The sequence below is a fragment of the Pezoporus occidentalis genome, unplaced genomic scaffold (assembly GCF_034315485.1).
Source record: "Pezoporus occidentalis ecotype Australia unplaced genomic scaffold, CSIRO_AGI_Poc_V1 ctg13, whole genome shotgun sequence".
In the NCBI taxonomy this organism is placed as follows: Eukaryota; Metazoa; Chordata; class Aves; order Psittaciformes; family Psittacidae; genus Pezoporus; species Pezoporus occidentalis.
In genome coordinates, this window is record NW_026913103.1 from 377271 (window position 1) to 400999 (window position 23729).

The window sequence follows — 23729 nt, forward strand, 5'->3', positions numbered from 1 at the left end:
ATGTATTCTGGAGAAGAGCTGAGTCTCTCAATGATCTGATCAGTTTCGTCTGTCATTAGGTTGCTTCACTGGATACATAGAAAGTGAGGGCAACTACTGCCTGTGAACCATGGTGAAAGTACAGTGGAACAGTGTCCAGTGATAATTTGCAACAGAGGTTAAATGTAACAAAGGATTCTGACAAAGACTAAAACTCTTAACTTTGGCATTTCTAAACTGTTTTAAAAGTAGCTTAAAAATAAGCTGTATAAATGGCAAAATAAATAAATTAAAAAAAAAATCAGCTAGAGTTCTCTTAAAAGATGTTATAATAAAAATAAGTATTTTTGTGATTCTTGAACCATGGGAGAAAAACAAACTCCTGTTCTGGACATGCTGTCACAGTTTTTATAGTACTTTTGAAACAACTATAAGATATACATGAAATGATGCAATTAAAAAAGTCATCATCACTTCATTAAAACCCCAAATACAATACACGTTTTCTCTCTTAACACTAGAAGTACTAAAGCTATTTCATCAGTGTCATTCATACAGCTGGCCAAAAAGCTTGACCATACTTTCTTCATTGTGGCAGCTAACAGTAATCACAGAACGTTTTACAGGATGTTTTTACAACTAAGGATCATAATCCCCATGATCTACAGGTTTCTCTGAGGAAACTGTTATCCTTGCCAAACTGTTTTTATTAAACCATAGCCATTCATTTCAAAACGAAACAAAAAACTCAACAAATCACAAATGAGGTTAAAATATCCTGTAAAAACTTAATCTTCAGTTACCCTCTTCTCTTCCTCTAGAGGAGCACTAAGAAATACCAGATTCTGTAACAGGAGTATCTCTTTAGGCTGACCTTTGTGCTGACTTGACAGTGCAAGGGCTCAGGACTAGTCTAGTTTGCTTTAATTAATCCCTGTGTTTTTGGGCACAGTGACTGCTGGCTCTCCTGCTCCAGCTTGACCTCTGAGAATGGCCCCTATGGTGGTGGTGATCCAATCTCCACCTCCATCACTGCCTGACAAACCACAGCCCTTTGTGGGGGGCAGCTGGGGACCACTGCCAGGCTACTGCTGGCAGCATGGGAGAATGAAGGAGATAGATAGTGATAGGAAAACATGTAAAAGTAGGTTGAGATGGACCCTTGGCTGACAGGGGAGAAACTTCCAGCACGAATGTCTGATGAAGACCTCAGGATTCTGATAACTTGCTGCAAGTCTCACCCCCTCTTCTTGAGGGAGACTGATGTATTGCTCTTTGGACAAGAGGAGGGTGGAAAGCTGAGCATAATATCAAAGTAAGAAATACATAGTAGGAAAGTGTTTTTATATAGTATTTTTAAAGGTATTATTAATAAGGCTTTGGGTGTTAATTTGGGCTGTGCTAGTATTAGATAAATTGAACTATTAGGATGTTAAAACACTAATTGTACAAACAATGGAGTCTTCTCTCCATACATATATAGTGAAGTCCTTTTACAACTATGGCTTTCTTCAAAGTACTCTGTCTGTAATTCACTGATTAAGCAAATAGACCGTTTTAAACTAAAGCACCTGGATGACGGAAGCTCTAGCAAAGTAGCTCCAAGCAAAACCACCTCATTCTTATACTATCTCATGTCCTGCAAGTGAGGAGGAGAACTCATTATGGCCTGTAAAGAGGCTAATTGGGCCATTGGAGAAGGCAGGAAATTTAGGTCTCCCTTGCAGGAATATGTGAAAAAAACTAATAATCTCAAGCACTCTACAGAGGGCTGGTTTTAACCACTTCTCTTACCTCCCATATTCCTACCTAAGAAGTAAAAAGTCCTCCCAGATTCAACAAAACATACTCAAATGGAACACCACCAAACACTGTCTAGGGTAAGCACTACCAATTAAGATATTGGTATTTCCTGTAGGTTGCGAATGAGTCACATTAATTTTCTGTGAATCTTCAGAACAGGATCACAGCATCCATAAGAATTTCCAAAACATCCTTTCTGTTAGGCAATACATAAAACGCACCTCCAGGTACCTCCTCTGGTGAACTCTGGGGCCTGAGAAGCCTCCTTCCCAACTCCTGGAGCCCAGCCCAGTGCACCCAGAGACCTGAGAGTCCCTCTGTCCTAAGCTAATGAACACAGCTATTGCTTTCCTGTTTGAAGGCTCAGCCAGCAGCAAAGATGAATATGTATACCACACACATGTCCTCCACAAATGCAGAGGACAGTAACACAGCCAGCTACATAGACTGCCCACAGAGAGGGCACTACCTTTAACATCACCCACATCTAACACTACCATAATTCACATAAAACATATGCACAAACAGCCAAAACCCAGTCCTCCTCTCTAACTGATCAGGAATGAGGTTTGCTAGTGAAAACACACAGTCCCTTATTCTCTTGTTCAAAAGGACAGACTCATTCCTGGGTGCCTTGAACATTAGCATGGGTCATTTAATATTAATGCCTAGACCTTGGGCCTCCTCTCACCAGGTAGTCCAGCTTGTCTGCTAATGAATTACACATGCACAGACATGCACGTTCACACATATACAAACATGCATGTGCTGGCATACACACAATGTGAGGGGGAAATATAAACATTCCAGTCTCCCTGGACCAGCTCATGCCCAAGCACACAGGCCCTATCTCACTTAGTCCCCTCTGCACTTGCCAGTTCTGGGCCTCTCATGTTCTCCAGTTGGCATGAAGCACAGGAATCACTATAACCCAAGGCCCAATGCACTAGCACTAAACTCACTCACTGCCAATACATAATCCTATGAGCTGTGGTCTCCCTGCAGCTGCTAATGCTGAGATCCTTGTTTACTCCAGCTGCCAGCACCACAGACATTAGGACCATTATTGCCAGTGGTCTAACTCCATTTGTAGACCCCTAGTTCAGTCACTTTCATGTCTCCAGATTCTGGCATCTAGACCTTACAGCACTTGCAGATGGGGAGAGAGTGAGATTACATTAGAAGAGAGTTCAGAAAGGATTAAATAAGACTGGACAGACTAGAGTGATTCAGTTCAGGCTCAGTCAGACAAGTATGCTGACCAGCTACTGCTCACACCCTACCAATTTTACTCCTCCTTGCTCTCTACACTCACCCTATCCTCATTTTGTCTAGATCCCCTTCCTTTAAAAATTCCTTAGTAAGTCTAAGGGTGCAAATTCTGGTATTAATTGGAGTATTCAAACATAAGAATAATGCCATGCCCACTGTTAGCTGTTCGTTATTAAGTTATGCTACAAGTGTTCTTTCAGGGAAGAGTTTTGAGAGCTCAGTGAATGAACAATTAATAAAAAATAAAAATACATAACTGACATGAACATATGCATTGCTAGTCCAATAGATACATTCTGTCATTGTGAACAAACTTGGACAAATCAACGTTTACTTGTTTTTTAGAAATACTTGTAAATCCTAATAATTATAAATAAAAATATTATCATTTTATTTACATGCCATCAATTTATAGTAATATGTTACACTTTCCCTCAGATCATGCAAACTTGTTATTGCCAGTGTCTTATCTTATTTTGGAAAAAAGGTATGTCAAAGTTTATCAAATCTGAAACACCATTTGCACAGTCTTGGTATTAATATTTGCATCTTCTGTGCAGAAGTTCAATATCAAAAGAGAGGAATGTTTTGAATTTGCTGCCATCTTCACACACTTTGAATAGCATTCAAGACACGTGATTCATAATTGCACAATTCATCTTGTCTGAGAACACAATACAGCCAAGATGGTATAACAGTAGAAAAATGTCTCTTTTCATAGAAAAATCAGTTTCACAGGGGTTGGATTTTCTTCAGATAACTATTCTTGAAATTGCCTTTGTGCTAGCAAATATTTTTACACAGGATCACAAGAAGAAATATAGACTTAAACCAACCATATCTGGTCAGAATCTAATTGCAAAATTATAATGTCTGCTGGTCAATCAGTCCTGTTTCGAGGTATGCAGATAGGCTACATAATTTCCTTTTACAGCAAGGACCTGATGTAGTTTGTATCAAAGCAGGAAAAAAAGAGGTAAATTCCTGAAAGTCTGCCTCTCCTCCTGTGATACTTACATTATGCTTAGAAACAAGAAAGCATTGCCAATTTTCTTTTAGCTAACTGAAGAACAAAAAGGGAGCTAATTCACACTCATAGTCTCCTTTTCTCTGTCGCCATCCTTACCAGCTACCTGGAGAGTGGATTGCAATGATTGCTGCTATCCACTGGAGTTGAGTGTATTGAACTGTTTTAATGTCATTATATGTTTGGGCTTATAGTTTTTGGAAGGGTTTCCTCCTGTCTTTTACCCTCCTCTCCCTCATTAGATCAAAACTGCAAGGATACAGAAGACTTTTTGTGAGGAAAACTTCGAATGCAATGTGCCCACATAATTTGGGTGAAAAGGACAAGAGTTGTGTTTTTAAAACATACAGGTCATATGGGGGGAAAAGCTCATTCTAGAAAACTTTACTAATGGACTTGCCTTGTTTGAGGACAAAAAAGAAAAATTATTTTCCTTTTTCCAGTTTTCTCTGAATGATGGTGACCATGATGCCCTCTACAGCGATGGAAAGTGAGGAAAAGGAAATGAATACAAAACAAATTTACTGGGAGTATAGGATTAAGCATATCTATCCTATTTATAAATTATAATTCTACATAGACTTAACTAAAATGTCAATAAGATTGTTCAGCCTTTCACTATGAAAATAAAGATGTGCTCTCATTGGTTCTTGGATCCCTCTAACTCCCTTAAGCTCTTTTTGTTTGTTTGTTTGTTTCCTTCTTTGTTTTGTTTTTATTTTTAACTCTACATCTCAATGTAGTATTTTGTTTATATTCTGTGGTTGTCAGGGATTACTGATGCTTCCAAGAAAATACATGTTGCTCATTCTTAAAGAATGTTATGTGCATTGCTACTTCTGTTATACCAACATAGTGAATCTCTGCTGTGAAGCACAAGAATGGTATTTTGACTGTTATCGTGACCTCCAAGAAAAAGTGCTTACAATAGGATGGATTCAGATATGCTTTCTGATTCGAGCTTCTCTCATGACAACAACTTACTTGTCCAATATATCATAAGTAAACCGATTAGCTTCTGAAAGTTGGAGTTTTTTTAATCAAGACACAGCACTAAATCATGAGGCTCCTGACTCATGGAATTATTTCCATTTTATTTTTCTAGCACATGTGTAAAGAGGATGCTGAAATTATGAATAAAGGTGTCATGATCATTTTAAATCATCCAGCAAGAGTTTCTGATCCTATTCTTGCAAACTCTGTACTTGAGAACCAGTGAGTTAGTGTTTATGAGTCTTCCTTTGTCATACTGCCAAAAGGAGAAGGTACTCATGGATGGTATTCAATTATGAAAAGCTACCATCATTCATGTTTTACTTTAGTACATAAGTATTTTACAATAGTCACATGGAAGTTTGATTTCTTTATTTTAGAAAACCTACATAAAAAAAAGGAGGAAAATATTTATCTAAAATAGCTCTTTTAATAAAGCAAAAATCACACTATTATTACAACACAGGAAACCACTATTATAAGACAGGAAACAACAGTGTTTCTTACCTGTAAAGCCCTTGTCACATTCACAAATAAATGTGTTTGGAGTAACATTGCTGCAGTTACCATTGAAACATGTAGGTGGCTGGCACTGTCCAACTATTTCTGTACAGTTTTTACCTATTTAAAAAGAATAATTTTATTTTTTTTCTGAAATGTCAAATTTATATGTAAAATATTACTTTAATAAGTGGATGGATAGATAGGAATTTGTGCTAATGTTGGTTGCTATTTTTCCCCAAAATCACTGAAGTTCTAAAGCAAGGCAGAAAGATATACAGCTGCTGCAATATGAGCTACTGTGCTCAGCCTCATCTGCCATATAGTTACAAATCAACATACAGCTTAAAATGCAGAAGTGCTATTAGCACTGTAGTACTTTTCATTTTTACATGAATCTAGCTTACAGATTCTTCCAGCATTTTAAGCAAAAGATGTTTTCATATGGACTCCCATTTGACTAAATTTTTCTTAATATGCAGCTTTCTGGAAACTACAGTTTCAATTACATATTGTTTATGCTATTACAACATATGGATCTAAATAACATACAATTATGCTTGCCACTTGGATTGTTGCTATGACATTATTCACACTTCAAGTTTTCAAAATTCTAACAGACTTTATATTATGGGAAGCACATTTTTCCTCCCTTATTCTTGTGTAGCCACATCCATAATATAATGTGGTTTAATCTGCTAGTTTTTCTTGTTCACATACAGCTTATTTACTGTACCAGTACTGCCAGTAGAAAATAATGGCATTAGCTAACACTATCTCATATAGCCTAACAGAATATTTTAAGCATTGCTTGTTGATAACATTAAGCATGATGATTGCTTTTAACAGAATTGTGAATCTCTCAATTAATTTGAATTAAAGTAGTACTAAATACTTTTTGATGTTATCAATTTCAAAGCATTTTACGCAGCCCTCAGAAAATAGGAAATCTACTGCATACTAATATCTTCCACTATTTTACTAAACTTCAAATAATTATAGAAATATTATTCTCATAATATTGACTTATTCATACCTGCATAACCTTCTTTTTGCAAATGCATTAGTAATCTAATTATTATGCAGTTTGTAAAGCAATTAAAAATAAATTACAGCAAACTTTATGCAACATAATCTCACTCATTCCTGACTCGTCAGCTGTGTTTCACAGCATAGCATCACTATTGCGAGAGCACAGAAGTGCAGCCCACCAAAGGAACATTTCTAGAATTCTGCTCTACAAGCACACAAAGAGCCACAACAACCCTTTTCATGGTATGAATGGATATTTCTTTTACTTTCTAAAGGATTTCCAAAGTCCATTGTTCTGAATGCAGCAGGAACAATAAACCCATAATTTTCTTAATTCCCCTTTAAGAACATATCTATATTCTCTGGTAGTCCAATCCCAAACTCAGATTCAGTTTCTCCAGTGGGTTTTGGGTAAGTACTGCAGAATTTCCTGGATAGAATCAGGTGAGCTTTTTTAATTTGGTGATAACAGCATGTTTAGCAAACTAGATTTCAAAGAACTTTTCAGTGAAAAACAATCTGGAAGATAGAGTATTTTTTGTTTCCTTTTTCTCCTAATTAAATCTTTGTCTTTGAAATTAAAAACAAATTTTGTTTTCAGACACTTCTCTAACATAATTTAAAAGTTCTTTAAACTGAAAAAGGAAGTTGGGTGGCAGGTTGAATGAAACTCTCATTTCAACAAAAATGTTTTCCATTTTTCAGCAGTCTGGTTAACTATTTTTTGGGGATTTTACTCCAAACACTTCATGTTTTTTGGTTCAGGAACTTGAACTGCTGAATAAACCAACAAAAAATATCTATTACTTCCATAAATTCAGAAGTACTTACCAATGTAAGTGGAAAAGAAGCATAATAAGAACTTATTCTGGTTTTCCCCACAATGCAGACATGAATGTAAACAACCACAAACGGTCTTCAAATAACTGCACAGTCTCATCAGTACAGGTGTAGTATTGGCAATGGACAACCAAATTATACAAAAACTTTGCCAATGATGTTTAAAATGTTTTATCATCAATTAAGGAAAATGTATTATCTATGTAACATTTATTCCTAGAGGGGAAAAGAAATACCTGAAAATTTTGGAGGACACAGGCATTCATAAGAATCTCCAGAACGTTCTGTTTTCTCAGTGCAGGATGCATTGTTGTGGCAAGGTTTAGTGGAGCATACATCAAAATTCTGGCAGAATCTTCCTGAATACTGTGAGAAACAATGGCAATTATATGATTTTTCCCAAATGTGGCTTAGACATTTTCCATGCCCAGAGCATAACGGTGCACTTGGAGACTGTTGACAAAACTGCTGTTTCACAGTTACATTCAGACGGAGGCCCACGTTGCACAGTAGCGGGCCTCTCTTATGAAGTTCTGCAAAGTAATGGGTTCCAACATCAAGCCAGTTAGGGTCAACTTGGTGCATTCCTTTTATCTGACATACAAAAATCAACTGTTCTTGAAGGAAACCAGCTTTAGGGCAGTTAATAAATTCTTCCTTGGAGACATTTACTAAATTCATTCCAAAGGACTTAAAAGATGGCTCGGAGGAAATGAAGAGACTATCACCTAACTGAAGCTGTAAAGGGCATATCTGAGGGATATTGAGGTTTTGTTCTTCTGAGATTTCCCCAGAAATACTTTTATTCATATTCCAGCATTCGGTATAAAAGTCTGAGCAGACATTTTCTCTTGGTGTCCATTTTATTATACTAGGTTTTGGTTCCACTCGCCATTCTGCGATCGTTTGCCTCTCACATATTACCTGCCCCTTTACAACACATAGCTGAATAAAGCACACAAATACGCGAACTGTTGATTTTGTATTCATTGTTTCACTTGGCAAATGGGAGATGTCTTTCACACCTGCTTCATTACTGAAGATAGCTTCAGAACACTTGTACCTTAAGGTTCATCTGTATTTTCCACAGCAGCCTAGGAATTCAGAGAAAATTGTGTTTTCACATCAAATACAGTTGAATATCAAAGCCTTATTACAAAAATAGAAAATACACAACAAAGCAACATCTATGTCTAATTACACTGATGTGGAACTGGAGTAAGTCCAATTAACTGATCAGAACTATACTACTGAAGCCATATTTTTCCAATTTCTATTCTTGCTAAAGATTTGATTTTCATTTAGTACATTTCATTGTGCTTGCATATGGAAGAGAGCTTAAAATAAAACTTTCTATATTCCATCCCTCTGTTGACAAAAACTAATGATAACCAAGTTTAACATCTGTGGCAAAATTAATAATTAAAGCAGAACATCTAAGCTCTAGTCATGAGCTTTAATTGTAGCTGTTACATTGATGATTTATCATTAATTTTGATAAAGGTAGATATTCAAAGATGTAGGCCTGTGAATCATGGTTTCAAAGACGAAAACATACAAGCATATCCCCAACTTTTTGATGTTCACGTGCGCTCAGCAAAACAATCAATTAAATCCTTAATTTTCCAAGTACTTGTCCAAAAGACAAACCTTAATCATATACTTGAGGTTCTTGATGCATCACAGTCAAAGCTAGCAGACTACAGAGTCCTCTAAGACTGTTCAATTTATAGAAAAGCCATTCTTGGCCCCTCAATATATCTGGAAATTTTTATTGCATGGAGATCAGTGATTACAGTACAGAAAGAAAACCAAAGGAAAATTATGAAGTTTGTTCTTCAAGTCATACTGAAAACAATGAAAACACAATATGTCAAAGTCTTTAGAAAATGTCATTAATAGTTTAATTTGCCTTGATGTTTTTTCTCCCTTTTAATTCCATAATGCCTTTTTTTGTCAGTATATTTATGTTGCACTTTAAGATAGTGGCCTCTAAACTGACATTTACAAATGAGAAAATTATTGTAAAGAATAAACTGTATCTTTCAAGGGAAGCCATTCAGTATCAATGCACAATGGCATTTATATTTTGAAATTGGTTTACAATGTTTTCATTTTTACACAGCATATGGAATGACATCTGGATGTGTGTATTTCTACACCTACATACAGCTGTTCCATCTCTGAAGTGCACACAGATTATGATACCACTCTAATTACATCATTTCATTAAATGTCCTATTCAAAAAAATCTTGGAGCACACTACAGACTATGCTGGAAGATCAAAGAAAGACAGGAAAGATACTGTTTGTGAAAACTTTGAGCTGGAGAACATTATATGACTCAGCTGTAAAACTTTAAAGATAATATCAAAGGGTAGCACTCAGTCGCTCCTGTTGTCACCTAAATTGGGATGAAAACATCTAAAAATTAGGCATGTCTTACTAGTAAATTGCTGTGCATGTGAATCTGTCCAAATGACCTTTGTGCACCACAAGGACCAGCACTGTAAGCCTTTGAAGATACCAGAAAGGTGTGAACTATGACTAATAGTAATAATAGCAGACTTGAGGGTTAGAATATTAAACTCAGATGTGGTAGAAACTAGATTTTGATCCCCTTTCCAGAATAGTTTTTGTTTTAATTTAATAACTGAATCCCAGTTCTGCCTCCAAATAGTTGAAGTACTCTAACCACCTAGCTCCACAGCCAGGCAAGCATGCCAATTTCTAATTCCTTTCTCTGTCTCTGTATTTCCACCCCTGGAAGCTAATTCCCCAAAGAAAAAAAGAAAGCACATGGATCTGCAAGAAAACTACTAACTTTGTTACGGAATACTCATAGGTTTTCTATTTTAGACCATTCCATTATCTTCAGAATCTCATGATGCTCAATGATACCGTTAGATACTCTGTTATCAAATGTGTAGTTTGTATCATTTAGCATTTTTTCTTTTAAGGTAGCAGTGTTGAACTGTTATACCTATTATAGCTGCTATTACATTTGTCACTATTAACAGGTGTAAAAGTCTGTGCTCTCTATTACTGGACATTTAAAATCCTACAATCAGCAAGCTATCTTTAGATACCTTTTGCATAATGAGATTTCCTCAGGTGTTACTAAACTAGATGTTTATAAAAAGTTATTTTTCTTCTTAGGACACTTCAAGAAGGCTATTGCATGTCCAATGCAGAAGAATTCTTGCCCACTTACAATACATTTTGTCCTTCATTCATGTAAGTATGCACAGGTCTGGTATCATATACAGGCTTCATTTTTACTGGTAAAGAATACTGGCTTCCTTACAATGTTTGTACGGGATAAATTTTAAAATACATAATTAGGATCATTGCAACAGCTGATACTTTGTCTTCAGAGTTACTGTTTTTCATACAACTGGAAGATTATTATGGGAGTACTAGAATTAATTATGTAATTAAAAATACACCCTGTAAAAGCAGTTGCAAAACCAGGGAAAGATGGGAAAGAAATATCAAGAGAACAAAGATTGGGTTTTAACAATAAAATCAAGAAGGGAAAAAAAAAATGTTATACAGTGGTGAGTACAAAAAGTAAAGATCCATGCGTGGAATAGAGTTACAGTATTAACATACCTGACTAAGAAAATCAGAAAAGATATTAAATACCTGCAAAATTAGGACCTGAGGCCATGTCATGTGACAAAAATATGTCACAAAATGAAATTTGAAGGCAATTATGATAACTGTTCCATTTTAGGTCTGCTTTAGGTAAGAAGTAAATCTTCCTATGTATAACCCCAGATGCTTCCATGTAATTGATGAAGACTAAGTCCAAGACTGGGACTTATATAGACACACAAAGATACTTGAAGAAAATCTAATTCGTAAAGTTGCATAAAGCTGAGGGAAAAGCAGCACAAAGCTCTATTTTGAACTAAAGGAGAACTAAAGCATCAAGGTTTATACAGCACCCAGAGAGGTCATTTAAAAGCAAAAATGAATCGCAAGTTATTTGCATTCTAGTCCATTATTTTCAGTATTATGTTTTCTTTCTATTAATAAGTTATTAAATGCTAATTAAAAAAAAGTACATTTTAGGGAAGATTGGAGAAATGCTTACAGAAGGTAAACAAAAAAAAAAGTTTAGGAAAAATCATGCCACCATGTGGGGGACAGGAATCAACCTTCTCTTGCCACCACTGCAGATGTCGCACACACACTTTGTAGTCTGCTTCTGTGTGTTTAAGTTCAGCTTTGGCAGGATTGGACTGCAAACCTTGATAAAACTGCTGTGAAAAGAACTGAGAGGGAGCTGGGGAGGGCAGGGTTTGCTGGCAGCTTGCTTGCTCAGGACCGACATTTAGGCTCAGGCTCACCCTCCATCCTCACCTGGGCTATGATGCAAGTGGACTGATACCTGGCCTTATATTTATACCTTGCTTACCTAGGCGTTGGCCCTTATCCAAATATTTGACTTACTGGTTTGATCTCAGGACCTTCCTCCTCACTGTGGGCCAGCCTGGGCACCACTGGGCTATTGACTGGCTCTGAGTGGCACCCCCAACCTGCACTCAGCTTCTCACATGGTGCTGTGCAGCTGTCTTGCAGGACAGACAATGTCTGCTGCTCCCTAGGACTGTGATATCATGCTTGCTTTATTTCTGATGCACATTTAAAAGCATCAGATTTAAGCATTACTTATGTACACATAATACAGGAAATGCCACAAATTATAGCGCCTGCATAATCTGACTTCCACACTCTCTATATGTTTTACAATATCCACTAACTGTCTCAATGACATACCAATTTATTCTTTGTACCTTATATTTTTCATCACAAAATTAATAATTCTCAGGAAATGATGCATTATTTATGTCAATCTTCATTCTTTGCAAATTAACCTTTCCTTATTTACTAAAGGCCATTCAGAACATAAACTGCTGAATTATTAATTTCTTAATATGACTTTCCAGAATAATGAATATGCTAGACAGTGAATTTACCTGCAACTTAAAATACAGAATCTTGATTTCTACCTTATAGTTATACTACGCCTATTTTATCAGGGCTTTCTGCTGGCTAGTCTTTTATTTACCAATCCATACATCACTATAGGCATAACAATATTGAGTCAGGGGATTTTATTTTATCTTATTGCTAGCTGTTATAGTTTTAACCCCAGCTGACAATTGAGCCCTGCACAGACGCTTGCTCACTACCCCCTCCATGGGATAGGCAGGGGAATCACAAGGGTAAAAGTGAGAAAATACATGGGTTGAGATAAAGACAATTGAATGGGTAAAACAAAAGTCATGCACACAAGCAAACCAAAACACATAATTAATTCACTGCTTCCCATTGGCAGGCAGGTGCTCAGCCATCTCCAGGAAAGAAGGGCTCCATCACATGTAACAGTTACTTGAGGAAGACAAACACTGTAACCCTGAATGTCCCCTCTTACTTCTTGCTTCTCCCGATGTTTATTGCTCAGCATGATGCCATACAGAATAGAATGTCCTTTGGGTCAGCTGTCCTGGCTGTGTCCCCTCCAAACTCCTTGTGCACCACCAGCCTATTCACTGGTGAGGTGAGGTGAGAGGCAGAAAAAGCCTTGAATCTGTGTAAGCACTGCTTAGCAACAATGAATACATCCCTATGTGATCTACACTGTTTCCAGCACAAATCCAAAAAAATGCCATATATAAGCTACTATGAAAAAAATAAACTCTATCCAAGTAGAAAACCAGCGCACTAACCAATATAAAATTCTTTTCAGTGATTCTGATATATAATCACACAAATAATTAAACACGCATGCAAACACCTATTACCTCCACACCAAAATGTCTGGAGTCTTTCCAGCTCCTTCAGGGTGGTTATAGGAGATTGGCACATTGTATGTAACAATTCTCTGCTAGCCTGACCTTAATAGACTCCTGATGCTCAGTTTCCTTATGTCCCTGCCCTGGTATGGGTTGACAATGACTGCAGTCTCTGAGCATGTACACACCTCTGTGGCACGGTGTGCATCTACCAACATGTATCCAACCCCTAGGAGCTACCAGTGCCTTTTGCACATGTGTCTGAGCAAGTCCATGAAGTCCTCTGGCTTCAAGACAGTTTGGTACAGGTGGATTTGCCCACCTCTCTTTGTCAGTCCCAGAACACTCAGAAATCGCCCAGGACAAGTAGAAGGTCAGTTGTGGCCTTGATCCCACTACAATCATGCTTACTCAAACCCAGACCTGTGTGTAAGTTTTTTATACACTCTACAGATCTTAGTTATTTTGTGTGATCAACATGCACACATACCAACGTAAAGACTAGAAACCTGACAAAAAAGGCAGCCCAAAGAGTCATAGAAGCAAAACAGATGTTAGTAAAAGTATGTCTTATTTCAACTGCCATGGTTTCACCTAAATAAATAAATTAAAAAAAAAAAATAAAAAAAGGACATTCTTTTCACCTGTCTTCTTTATTGTAGCTCTTTTCAAAGATCACCATGAAGACTCTAACTATGATTGTGACCACAACTGTGACCTGCTGAGGTCAGAGAGGCTGTGAGTACAGGAAACTAAACTAATGGGAGATCACAGCTACCATGAACATTGGGCAAATAGCCCAAAGACATAATTAAAGATTAAAGATTATTTTTTCAGATGGGATCAGTGACTGTTTCATGGAGCAAGAGGTTAGAAGATACAAAGGCCAAAGCAATCTTTGTCATGATTTGTTATTTTGCATGTCCTGATTCAGAATTGAAAAGTATCTTTTCAAGCTTTCAGAGAAAGTGTCCATCAAGTACTTAGATCCAAAATGATTGCAGAGAAACAAAAGTGAAGAAGTACACAATTGTTTTAAGTTTCTATAAGAGAAACCATTGATGTAGTAAATTTACTAAAAGGAGGCTTAAAAGAGTGCAATGGTGTTAAATGATCATAGAACAAGTAGAGACTATCTAAGTATACTGTCTGGAGACAGAATAAATGCATACCATTAATCAGGGCTTGAAAATAGATAAAAGGGGGCTGGCATGACTAAACTGCATGATGTGGGAAGGAAAGTAAGCAGCAGACCTTAGAATCTGCAATTTCCTATAAATAAATGAAATTAAAAAAAAAAAAAATCACAAACTCCGGTATGTTAAATGTGAAAACACAGATTCATATAAAAACACTAGAGGGGAGAAAAGAATTGAAGAGAAAATAACGACATCAAAACGAGCAACAAATCTCTAGAAAGTAACAGAAAGCCTAACAGAGTCTCCATGACAAACAGACATTCTGTGTACAAAAGAGACATTGAGATATTTAGAAAAATTAAATTATAGGGTTTTATATTCACTGTGACAAAATTTGATGAGGCTGATATAAGGATTTTCCAGGGTTTGAAGTGCTGATATTTAAATTGTTGATATTTAAAACAAAATTAACAGAGTCAACTGCAACAGTGAAAGACTCTATGAAATACCCAGTTTTAAGGAAGTTTCAGAATTAAATAGATCCACTTATTTTTGTGTATAACCTCCTATGAAAACTATCTTGGTATGAAATGTTGGGGAAGAATCAATATGACTTACTGGAATTTCTGAGAATTCTTCACAAACAGAATATTGCAAAATCACTCTGAAAAAAATAGGATTGTGTCACTGCAGCAAGTATAGTTGCTGCAGGGTAAGAAGAAAATTATGTATTTTATACAATTTAAATGCAAAAACTATCTATAGAAGCATCAAAACACATTAGTCCTTTCTCCTAGTTGAATGCCCTACTACATTCTTTCTTTATGACCTGCTAAACTGGAGGTTCTTTCTGTTCAGTGTTACCCATTCTTTTGGAGGAGAGTTGGAAAGTGGATTCCTGTGAATCTAATTTATTTTCTCACTGGTGACAGGAGATGCTAGGATGAAGGAAGGTTTCATAAGTGGGAAAGAAGGTTCAAGAGCCTGGTGAGACAGGCACAGTTGGGAGCTGTGGGCTCACAACTCTTAACAAGCAGTTACAGGCCTCCAAAGTGATGACAGTATTTTCTAAAGACTGAATTACAGAGTTTGAAGCAATGCAGAAAGTTGTTGAAATGACTGGAGGGGGCCCACAGGGATGCTGGAAAGGGACTCTTCATGAGGGACTGTAATGATAGGACAATGGGTAGTGGGTTCAAATTGAAACAAGGGAAGTTTAGATTAGATCTTTAGTGTGAGAGAACAAGTTGCCCAAAGAAGTTGTGAATCTTCCATCCTCGGTAGTGTTCAAGGTCAGGTTGGACAGTGCCTTGGGCGACATGGTCTAGGATGACGAGTCCCTGTCTATGTCAGGGGGGGTGGAATTAGATAATCTTAAAGTCCTTTCCAAGACTAACCTTTCTATGATTCTAAGATTTGCATAGTACAATAAGAGCTCTTAATAAACCCTTTCTGTGTATGCTCTTTCTTGATTTTCTCTGTTAAAATGCTTATTCAAACAGCATATTTGATTAAGACCTGGCTTTATTTCTTACCTGAAAACCCTTGGGGAGCTTGCTTGAATAGGTGGTCTATGCAGAACATGCCTGTAGAAAGGAAATCTGCATCTCCAGATGATGGAGAGTATGTCAATATGCTCCATACAGCACCTTTTCCTACACTCTCTGAAAAACTTGCATTGTCCCACAATGTGCATGCCTTCTGCTTTGATACAGTGGCACAGTGGATCATACGTTTGCATGAAAACCATGAAAATACAAACCAGAGAGGAAAATCACATATTCAGAACTCTTATCTCAGCCAAACCTAAAGACAATTTCACAAGCTACTGAGAACAACTCCTTTTAATGCCCTAATAACGCTAGAAATATTAACAATGGATGTTGCTGAGATTCATGTTGGGTTTTGTGATTATATACCTTTCTAATATCCCTTAATCGACATGTGAATTTACACTGCACTACAACTGTATTAAAAGCAAGGAGGCAGCAGCATTTTTAAATGTGTTCTGTCCTTTAACACTGCACAATAACAAAACAAAGTCCTGAAGGTGACCATCAGCTATGATGATGAGGAGTCAAAACATGTATGGAGTAGTTACTTACTCGAGTTACACTCCTCTCAACAGTTTCCCTGATCAGCCATTTATGAAAAATGAAATGAAAACAGATGCATTTAAAACAGGACACACATTTCTCTTGCCCATCATCATACTACCTTTGTTTTTGGTGCTTAAAAGTTGAAAATATTTAATCATGTCAGTAAAGCAGGTGCAAACTTCTTAAAAATGAAAAAAGGATTTTCAATGAGAATGCACTAAACGCATGACGGGAAATGTAGTAGGAAATTATGGAAAATGTAATAGGATTCTAAATGTAAAAAAAAAAAGATCAGCTTTGCTTATTTTGTGCAGAAGTAATATGTAGATTGGGAACCAAAGCTACCAGTACCTGAGTTCTGCCACGGACCACCATGTTTACTGCTGGATTTGCCATGAGGTTTCTGCTTCTCCTAAGTGCCTCTGCTAATGTATTTCCACTGCTGTCCACAGCTATGACTTATGTTGTTGATTTTATTGTTCAACAAGAAACAATGTTTTAGTAAAAAATACTTAGGAAGGCACAATAGGTTTGACTTCTAGGTTGTTTGTTTTTTTAATCCTTTCATGTTGGTACTCAACTGTTCTTAAACATTGTTGCACTTAATAGTACAAGAATTCATGAATAAGGTGTTACTACTTTGAAATCCGAGACACAGACTTCAGAAAGGTTTTTCCTTCTTGATTACTTTCTACATACCAAAAATAAAAATATAATTTCATTTATAAATGTTCATCAGAGAGGTGAGAAAGCCAGCCAATAGTTCTTCATTTTCATTCTTTTGTTTGAAGAATGCACTTATCCAAAATAATTCTTATATGCTGATTCCACATTTTGAAAAAGTCACTTCAGTTTTCTTAGGGAAAGATTAATCTTTTCCTGTAAAAGGCTGAGCAATGAAACAGTTTGAGATAAAAAGTAGTACTAATGTAATCGAATTACCTATGGTGATATCAGCCCATTTTATAGTATGATGAATTTCAAAACATGTGAAACACCTAACACATATCTGATTGGAATACTTACACTAGTTCCATTGAATTTGAATTGAGACCCCTGTGAACAACAGGTAAAAGTACCTCCCCCTCCTCCCCAAAAAAAAACAAAAAAAAACCCAAACACATTAAAAAAGAATGTTTCCAGCACAGATTACTGTTTTTTTTCAAATTGCTGGACTTAGAAAAGATGATTTTCAGATAACATAAAATTTATTACAAATAAAATGCAATTACAGAGATTCCACACTTCTTTTTACCTTGAAATATCCAGGATTTTTCAGTACTTTTCTTCTTTTCTACTGAAAGTGACATGTTTCTAAATTTAAAAAGTAGCCACTAAGACAACTTATACTAAATAAAGATCAACTGTAGATTAACTACTGTGTAGGTGAGTTTTTAAGAATCTCATACCTCTATGTCTCTCATACAGAGCAAATTGATTTTTACTGCACTAGACACCCAAATAATTTTAAACTGATTATCACCTTGTTTCATTTCTTTGAAGGTTTTTGAGTTCCTACAGAATGTCTTTTATAGTTGAGTTTACAGTAACCTTTTCATTAAGATTAGAAATACGCTTCTGAAGCCAATTCCAAAACATCCCCCTGTAGCATACTTTAGTTCACATAATGTAGCAATCTCAGAACAAGCGAACCTTCACATTAAATGAACCTGAAATAAGCACTTTGAGAATATACCCAGTGCACTCCAGTGACTAATGGATGTCTGAGCCACACTTGTAGGGTGAGTCTGCAGTAAAACCCCCAAAAGAAGAATAGAATGGATATTAGGTAGCAGCATCAGGTAACTTTACTACTGCACATTAAAAATCTTCTTTTATTGCTCCACAGTGCTTGGAAACAAAGACATATCTGGGAACTAAATGGGAAGTAAAATAGAACTAATTTCATAAACTATTTAAGGAGTAAAATTCTCTTGTATTCAACAGAATTGTTCCCTAATTAGAGCAAAGGAATTATGTCAAATCTCAAAACTTTCATAAATCTTGAAAAGAAAATTCTGTTTTGCCAACAGCAGGTAATCTGGGTCCAATGAATTGGCCTCAACACAGTGTTAGAGAAAGTATTAGCCTGATTTGCTTATTTATAAAGAACTGTATTAGTAAAGGATTACCTGACTACTACAGTCTATTGTAACTGTAGTTGAGGACAGAAAGAACAAGATTGTTAGAGGATCCTAGACACCCCACTTAAATGAAAACTGAATCAGCAAAGGAGCAAGCCAGAAGTTAAAAGAAGGCTCAATTCTCTTTTGAATTTGCATTGAAATATTCAAAAAGGATCATAGGACTATGACTTCACTTTTACCTTTTGTTTTCTTTTTTTTTTTCCTTTTATAAACACCAGAATGCATTTTTGCCCTTGTAAGAAAGACCCTTATCCTATTAAATGTTTCAAAAAAAAACCAAAATACTGGAGTCATTAGCAATACCTAAGAATCATACCAAGAACCAAAAGCATTACTTAGGAAGTAGATAAGTATTAAAATATAGTAATATTATAGGAGGTAAAAAACAACAGATACAATGTAATAATCAAATATCAGTTTATTTTTTCAATTCTGTAAGTGGAAAAATACATTGATCTTCTGTATTGTTAAACTGATAGGTTTGTTTTTGGAATGACCATGACCATTACCAACTCCTAACAGTCAGTTCTCAAGCACAATTTGTGACATGTCAGGCCAAGGATCATTCCCACAAGGCAGGAGGAGTAAAGGCATTTGTTCTGGAAGCTGAGTGGTGGTTTGGATAGATCAGACAATCCCCTTAAGCATCAATACTAGACAACAGGCTCTGGTAATACTCAGTGTCATGGTTTAAACCCAGTCAGGCAACTTGTTCACTCACTCCCCCCCTTCTTTCCCTCCCCTTACTCCTGGAGGGACGGAGAGGAGAATCGAAAAGAATGCAACTCGCACGAGTTGAGATAAGAACAGTTTAGTAACTAAGGTATAACACAGATCACTACTGCTACCACCAATAATAATAATGATAAAGGAAATAACAAGGGAAGAGAATACAACACCTCATCACCAGCTGACCAATAACTCACCCCCCCCCCAGCCCGACAAGCACCCACCGATACCTCCTCCAGCCCTGCAGTCTACCAGCCCTTCCGGGTAACTTCCCGTTACATCCTGGGCATGACGTGCAGTGGTATGGAATACCTCTTTGGTCAGTTTGGATCAGGTGTCCTGTCTCTGCTTCCTCCTGGCTTCCCCTCCTCCCTGGCAGAGCATGAGGCTCACAAAGTCCTTGGCCAAACCAAAACATCATTATCAGCTCTGTTTCCAAGCCGAAAGTCAAAACACTGCACTGCACCAGCTACCAAGAAGGAGAAAAATGACTGCTACTGCTGAACCCAGGACACTCAGTTACTAGAAAAATTACTTCAGGCTTTTAATGTAGGCTATGATTATATTATTTCAGGAAGTTGGGAAGCACAAAACAAAAGGCAATGTCTATGTCTACTTAAAAAAATAATTGCCCAGAATACACATCCAGAATATATGACTGCTGTTTTCTTATTATTTTGAAATATATTAAAGTACAGTAATTTGACCTGTGAATAATGACAATAAATTAAAATGTGACTCCCAGTATTAAAGGGTCTGAATTATAATTATCAGTACAGTGGTGCTGTGTTTTACCTAACACTAGACATTATGAATTCAGACTTAGCAACTATATTTTTTTTGCAAGTATTCCATAGCCGCCATACATGCTCTGTTAGTATGTACAATATGAAATCAGAGATAAATATTTAGGTTAACATGGTGATGAAATCTCATTCTTAACACGATATGCAAGTAAAAATCCTAGAATCATTTAGGAACAGACTTGTAAGACCAGCTATTAAGCTATAAGCCCAGCTATTAACCTAACACTGCCAAATCCATCACTAAACAATGTCCCTAAGTGCTACATCGACATGTTTTTTAAATACCTGTAGGGATGGTAACTCAATCACTTCCCTGAGAAAGAATTTAATTTAGGCTTTTTATCCAACTTTTTAGCTGTATTCTTGAAAGAATAATAATAAAAAAGGTAATTAATGACACCTATGACAGTTATGTACCATTTTATGAGGTTTTAGTTGCCTCTATCATAATCCTTGTAAGAATTCACAGAATAAAAAATATTTCAGGGATAACAATGAAAAATTAGAAAGCTCACAATTATCACTTTCAAATTTTATTTTGAAAAAACGCAGTAAATAGGCAGATGATTAAATCCTGTCATAGGTCTTTCAAAGTCACTATTAACACTCTGAATATCAGCCAAACCTTTGCAAGCCACTGTCAATAATCTGGGTTCTATCTATCTGTGATAAACTGCAGCAGGTGCACAGCTTTTTCACATATGGCACAGAAAAATAAAGTAGTTTTCGAAACCAGCCCTTCTTTCAAAGGCAATTAGTCAAGATGAGATGAACAGAATTTTTCTAGACATTCTGAAGAAAGTACCATGTGGATTGTATAAGAGAATGTCAGTGTTAATGTCAAATTATATGAAGAGTTACCAAATACAATGTTAGAAAGGAACTTGCAGTTCTCCTAAAAGCTCAGCTGAAATGTACACCCAGGGAGTAATCAAGACTCTACAAATAATTCTCAAAAGCAGATTTTCGCTGATGGTGGGGCAAAAAAAAAGGGGGTTAGCAAAAAAATATTAAAAAAATTACCAAAAAAAATAAAAAATGTATCAACATTATTCTCCAGATTCTCATCACAAATAATGATCATGATGAGTTATCTTTTGCTGACATAAATGTCTCAGTGCTCCTGGAACATTATTCAAACCTTCCACTTCTAGGGAAGCAGGTATCTTGCCACCTGCTCCCACTGCAGAAACACACTCTAGAACAGAAAGTTTTACAAAACTCTGATAGATTGTGCTTGAATTTAATTGCCTGGAAAGATGTGCTTTGGACCTCCTGCTGCTTTTACTAAAGTGCTGATTTTATTCAACTGTGCTTGTGTTGCTATCAAAGCAGCAATATTTCCTGGCTCAGAGGAAAAAGGTTACTGATGCACCAAAATTAATTTACACTGGTATCTGGAGTATGATTTTCTGTTCTTAAAACCACACTGCTCCAATGGTAGATTTTGGATAGGTAAAATGCGTATTTTACTCAGACTCTCATCATGATTTCAGAAAATTAATTTCTCACACAACTGTGATTCCTTGCTGTTCTCCTGATCACTCATCTAAGAGGTGCATGTGCCAGAGTAGCTTTCAGCTCTGAGGGAAGCATGCAGGCTGCAATTGCCAGAACAATGCAGAAACTGGTTCAATGCTTCCTGCTGAGACCATTTCACTTTTTCCAGCAGGCTTTGGTAAAACTCAAGAGCTCAGGAGAAAAAAAAAAAAAAAGAAAAATAAAACAAAACACCTGAACCAATTGATGGCTCCTGAACCCAACTCACAGCTTTGAAACAGATACACTCCTTTTTGTTTTTTTTCTCAGAAGTCAGCTGTGGTTTTGCATTTCTAGGATTATGAGAACAAGACACTTAAGTTAGAGGTGATCAGACAAGAAGAGAAGGATTTAAACAGCATTACTAATACCCATTGTGTAATTGAATGGTGTACCCTTTCCTGTGGTCCAGCAGTTTTCAGAGGTCTTTTGTATTTAAAAGCTACACTGTTCTCTCTAGGAAAGCTAAAAAGAAAACCAAACCTCTCTACATTTCCAGCAGTCTCTGAAGCCTCCTTCTTGTTCTTGCCAAGATCTTCTTGGCTGTGTTCTAGACCTTGCACTTGCACTGCAAGAGCTTCTTCAGAAGTTCATACTGAGCTACAAAGTACTGTCTTTCACTCTGCCCATGGAGGTATCCATATCCAAGGCATCAGTTAGGACAGGGAATACATAGCACTTTGTTCTCTGTCACACTCATCATTCTTCGGTTTTAAATGAACACCTATCAACAAATGAGTGCATGAACTGGTGGTGTAAATGCTTTTCCCTGGCTTCACTGAAAGCACGAATGTCTCCCTGAATCAGCCAGGCCAGCATAAGGAGTGAGAATACATGGCTAAACCCAACAAAAAATGTAAGACAGCTAGAGAAAGAATTTTGAAGAGAGTAAGGGCCTTGATCCAGTTTCAATTCACATTTTTCTTCACCGTGACTGGGGACGCCAGCATTGTGATTGAGTATATTATAGCAATTCTACTGGGATTGTGACTGAATGGCGTATTGCAATTTTCACTTTATTTTGCTCTGTATATGTATGCAGTACATTTTATATAACTCTACTAAATCAAAAATCCCAAGTAACATCAAATATCTTTAAATAATTAAATTTTATATCAAATATTACACTTTCCACCTGTGGACTATCAAGAACCACCTTGTCAGAGTACTGGACTATGACAGTGGCTTACTTAATGAATGACTCAAAAATATCATTCAATATGATTTAAATGAAGACTTTTAATTTGTCCCTTTCTTAGTAAAAGCATGCTACTTTTGCTGTTATAAAAGCATGCTAAAAGCATGCTTGTCTTGGGTTCAGCTATAGCAGTCATTTTTCTCCTTCTTAGTAGCTGGTGCAGTGCAGTGTTTTTGACTTTCAGCCTAGGAACAACGCTGATAACACCAATGTTTTTAGTTCTGGCTCAGTAATGCTTAGTCCGACCAAGGACTTTCTGAGTCTCACGCTCTGCCAGGGAGGATGGGAGTCCAGGAGGAAGCAGAGACAGAACACCTTACCCAAACTAGCCAAAGAGGTATTCCATACCACAGCACGTCATGACCAGTGTATAAACTGGGGGTCAGTTACCTGAAAGGGCTAGATTGTTGGTCAGGTCGGGCTGGGTATAAGCTGGTAGGGGTAAGCAGCTGTATTCTCTTCCCTTGTTATTTCCTTTATCATTATTATTGTTGGTGGTAGCAGTAGTGGTTTTGTATTATAACTTATAGAATCATAGAATCATAGAATATTTAAGGTTTGAAAGGAACTTAAGATCATCTAGTCCCAACACCCCTGCCATCAGCAGGGACACCTCACACTAAACCATGTCACCCAAGGCTCTGTCCAACCTGGCCTTGAACACCATTAGGGACGGAGCATTCACCACTTCTTTAAGTAACCTGTTCCAGTGCCTCACTACCCTCACAGTGAAGAACTTCTTCCTTATATCCAATCTAAACTTCCCCTGTTCAAGTTTTAACCCATTACCCCTTGTCGTATCACTACAGTCCCTAATG

General features: G+C 36.8%; 1 protein-coding gene across 1 annotated transcript in view; it reads right to left on the bottom strand.

The window, feature by feature from the left end:
- The window catches only part of LOC134158324 (protein eyes shut homolog), a gene marked incomplete at its 3' end in the record, with an annotated part of 365244 nt that extends 356717 nt beyond the window's left edge, over nt 1-8527 (bottom strand). Inside the window, exons 1-2 of the mRNA XM_062608120.1 lie at nt 7684-8527; nt 5582-5695 (exon numbers count right to left, since the gene is read on the bottom strand). Coding sequence (XP_062464104.1) covers nt 5582-5695; nt 7684-8437 — 868 coding nt within the window. The remainder of the gene's footprint in view (nt 1-5581; nt 5696-7683) is intronic.
- Between the last annotated feature and the right edge of the window lie 15202 nt (nt 8528-23729).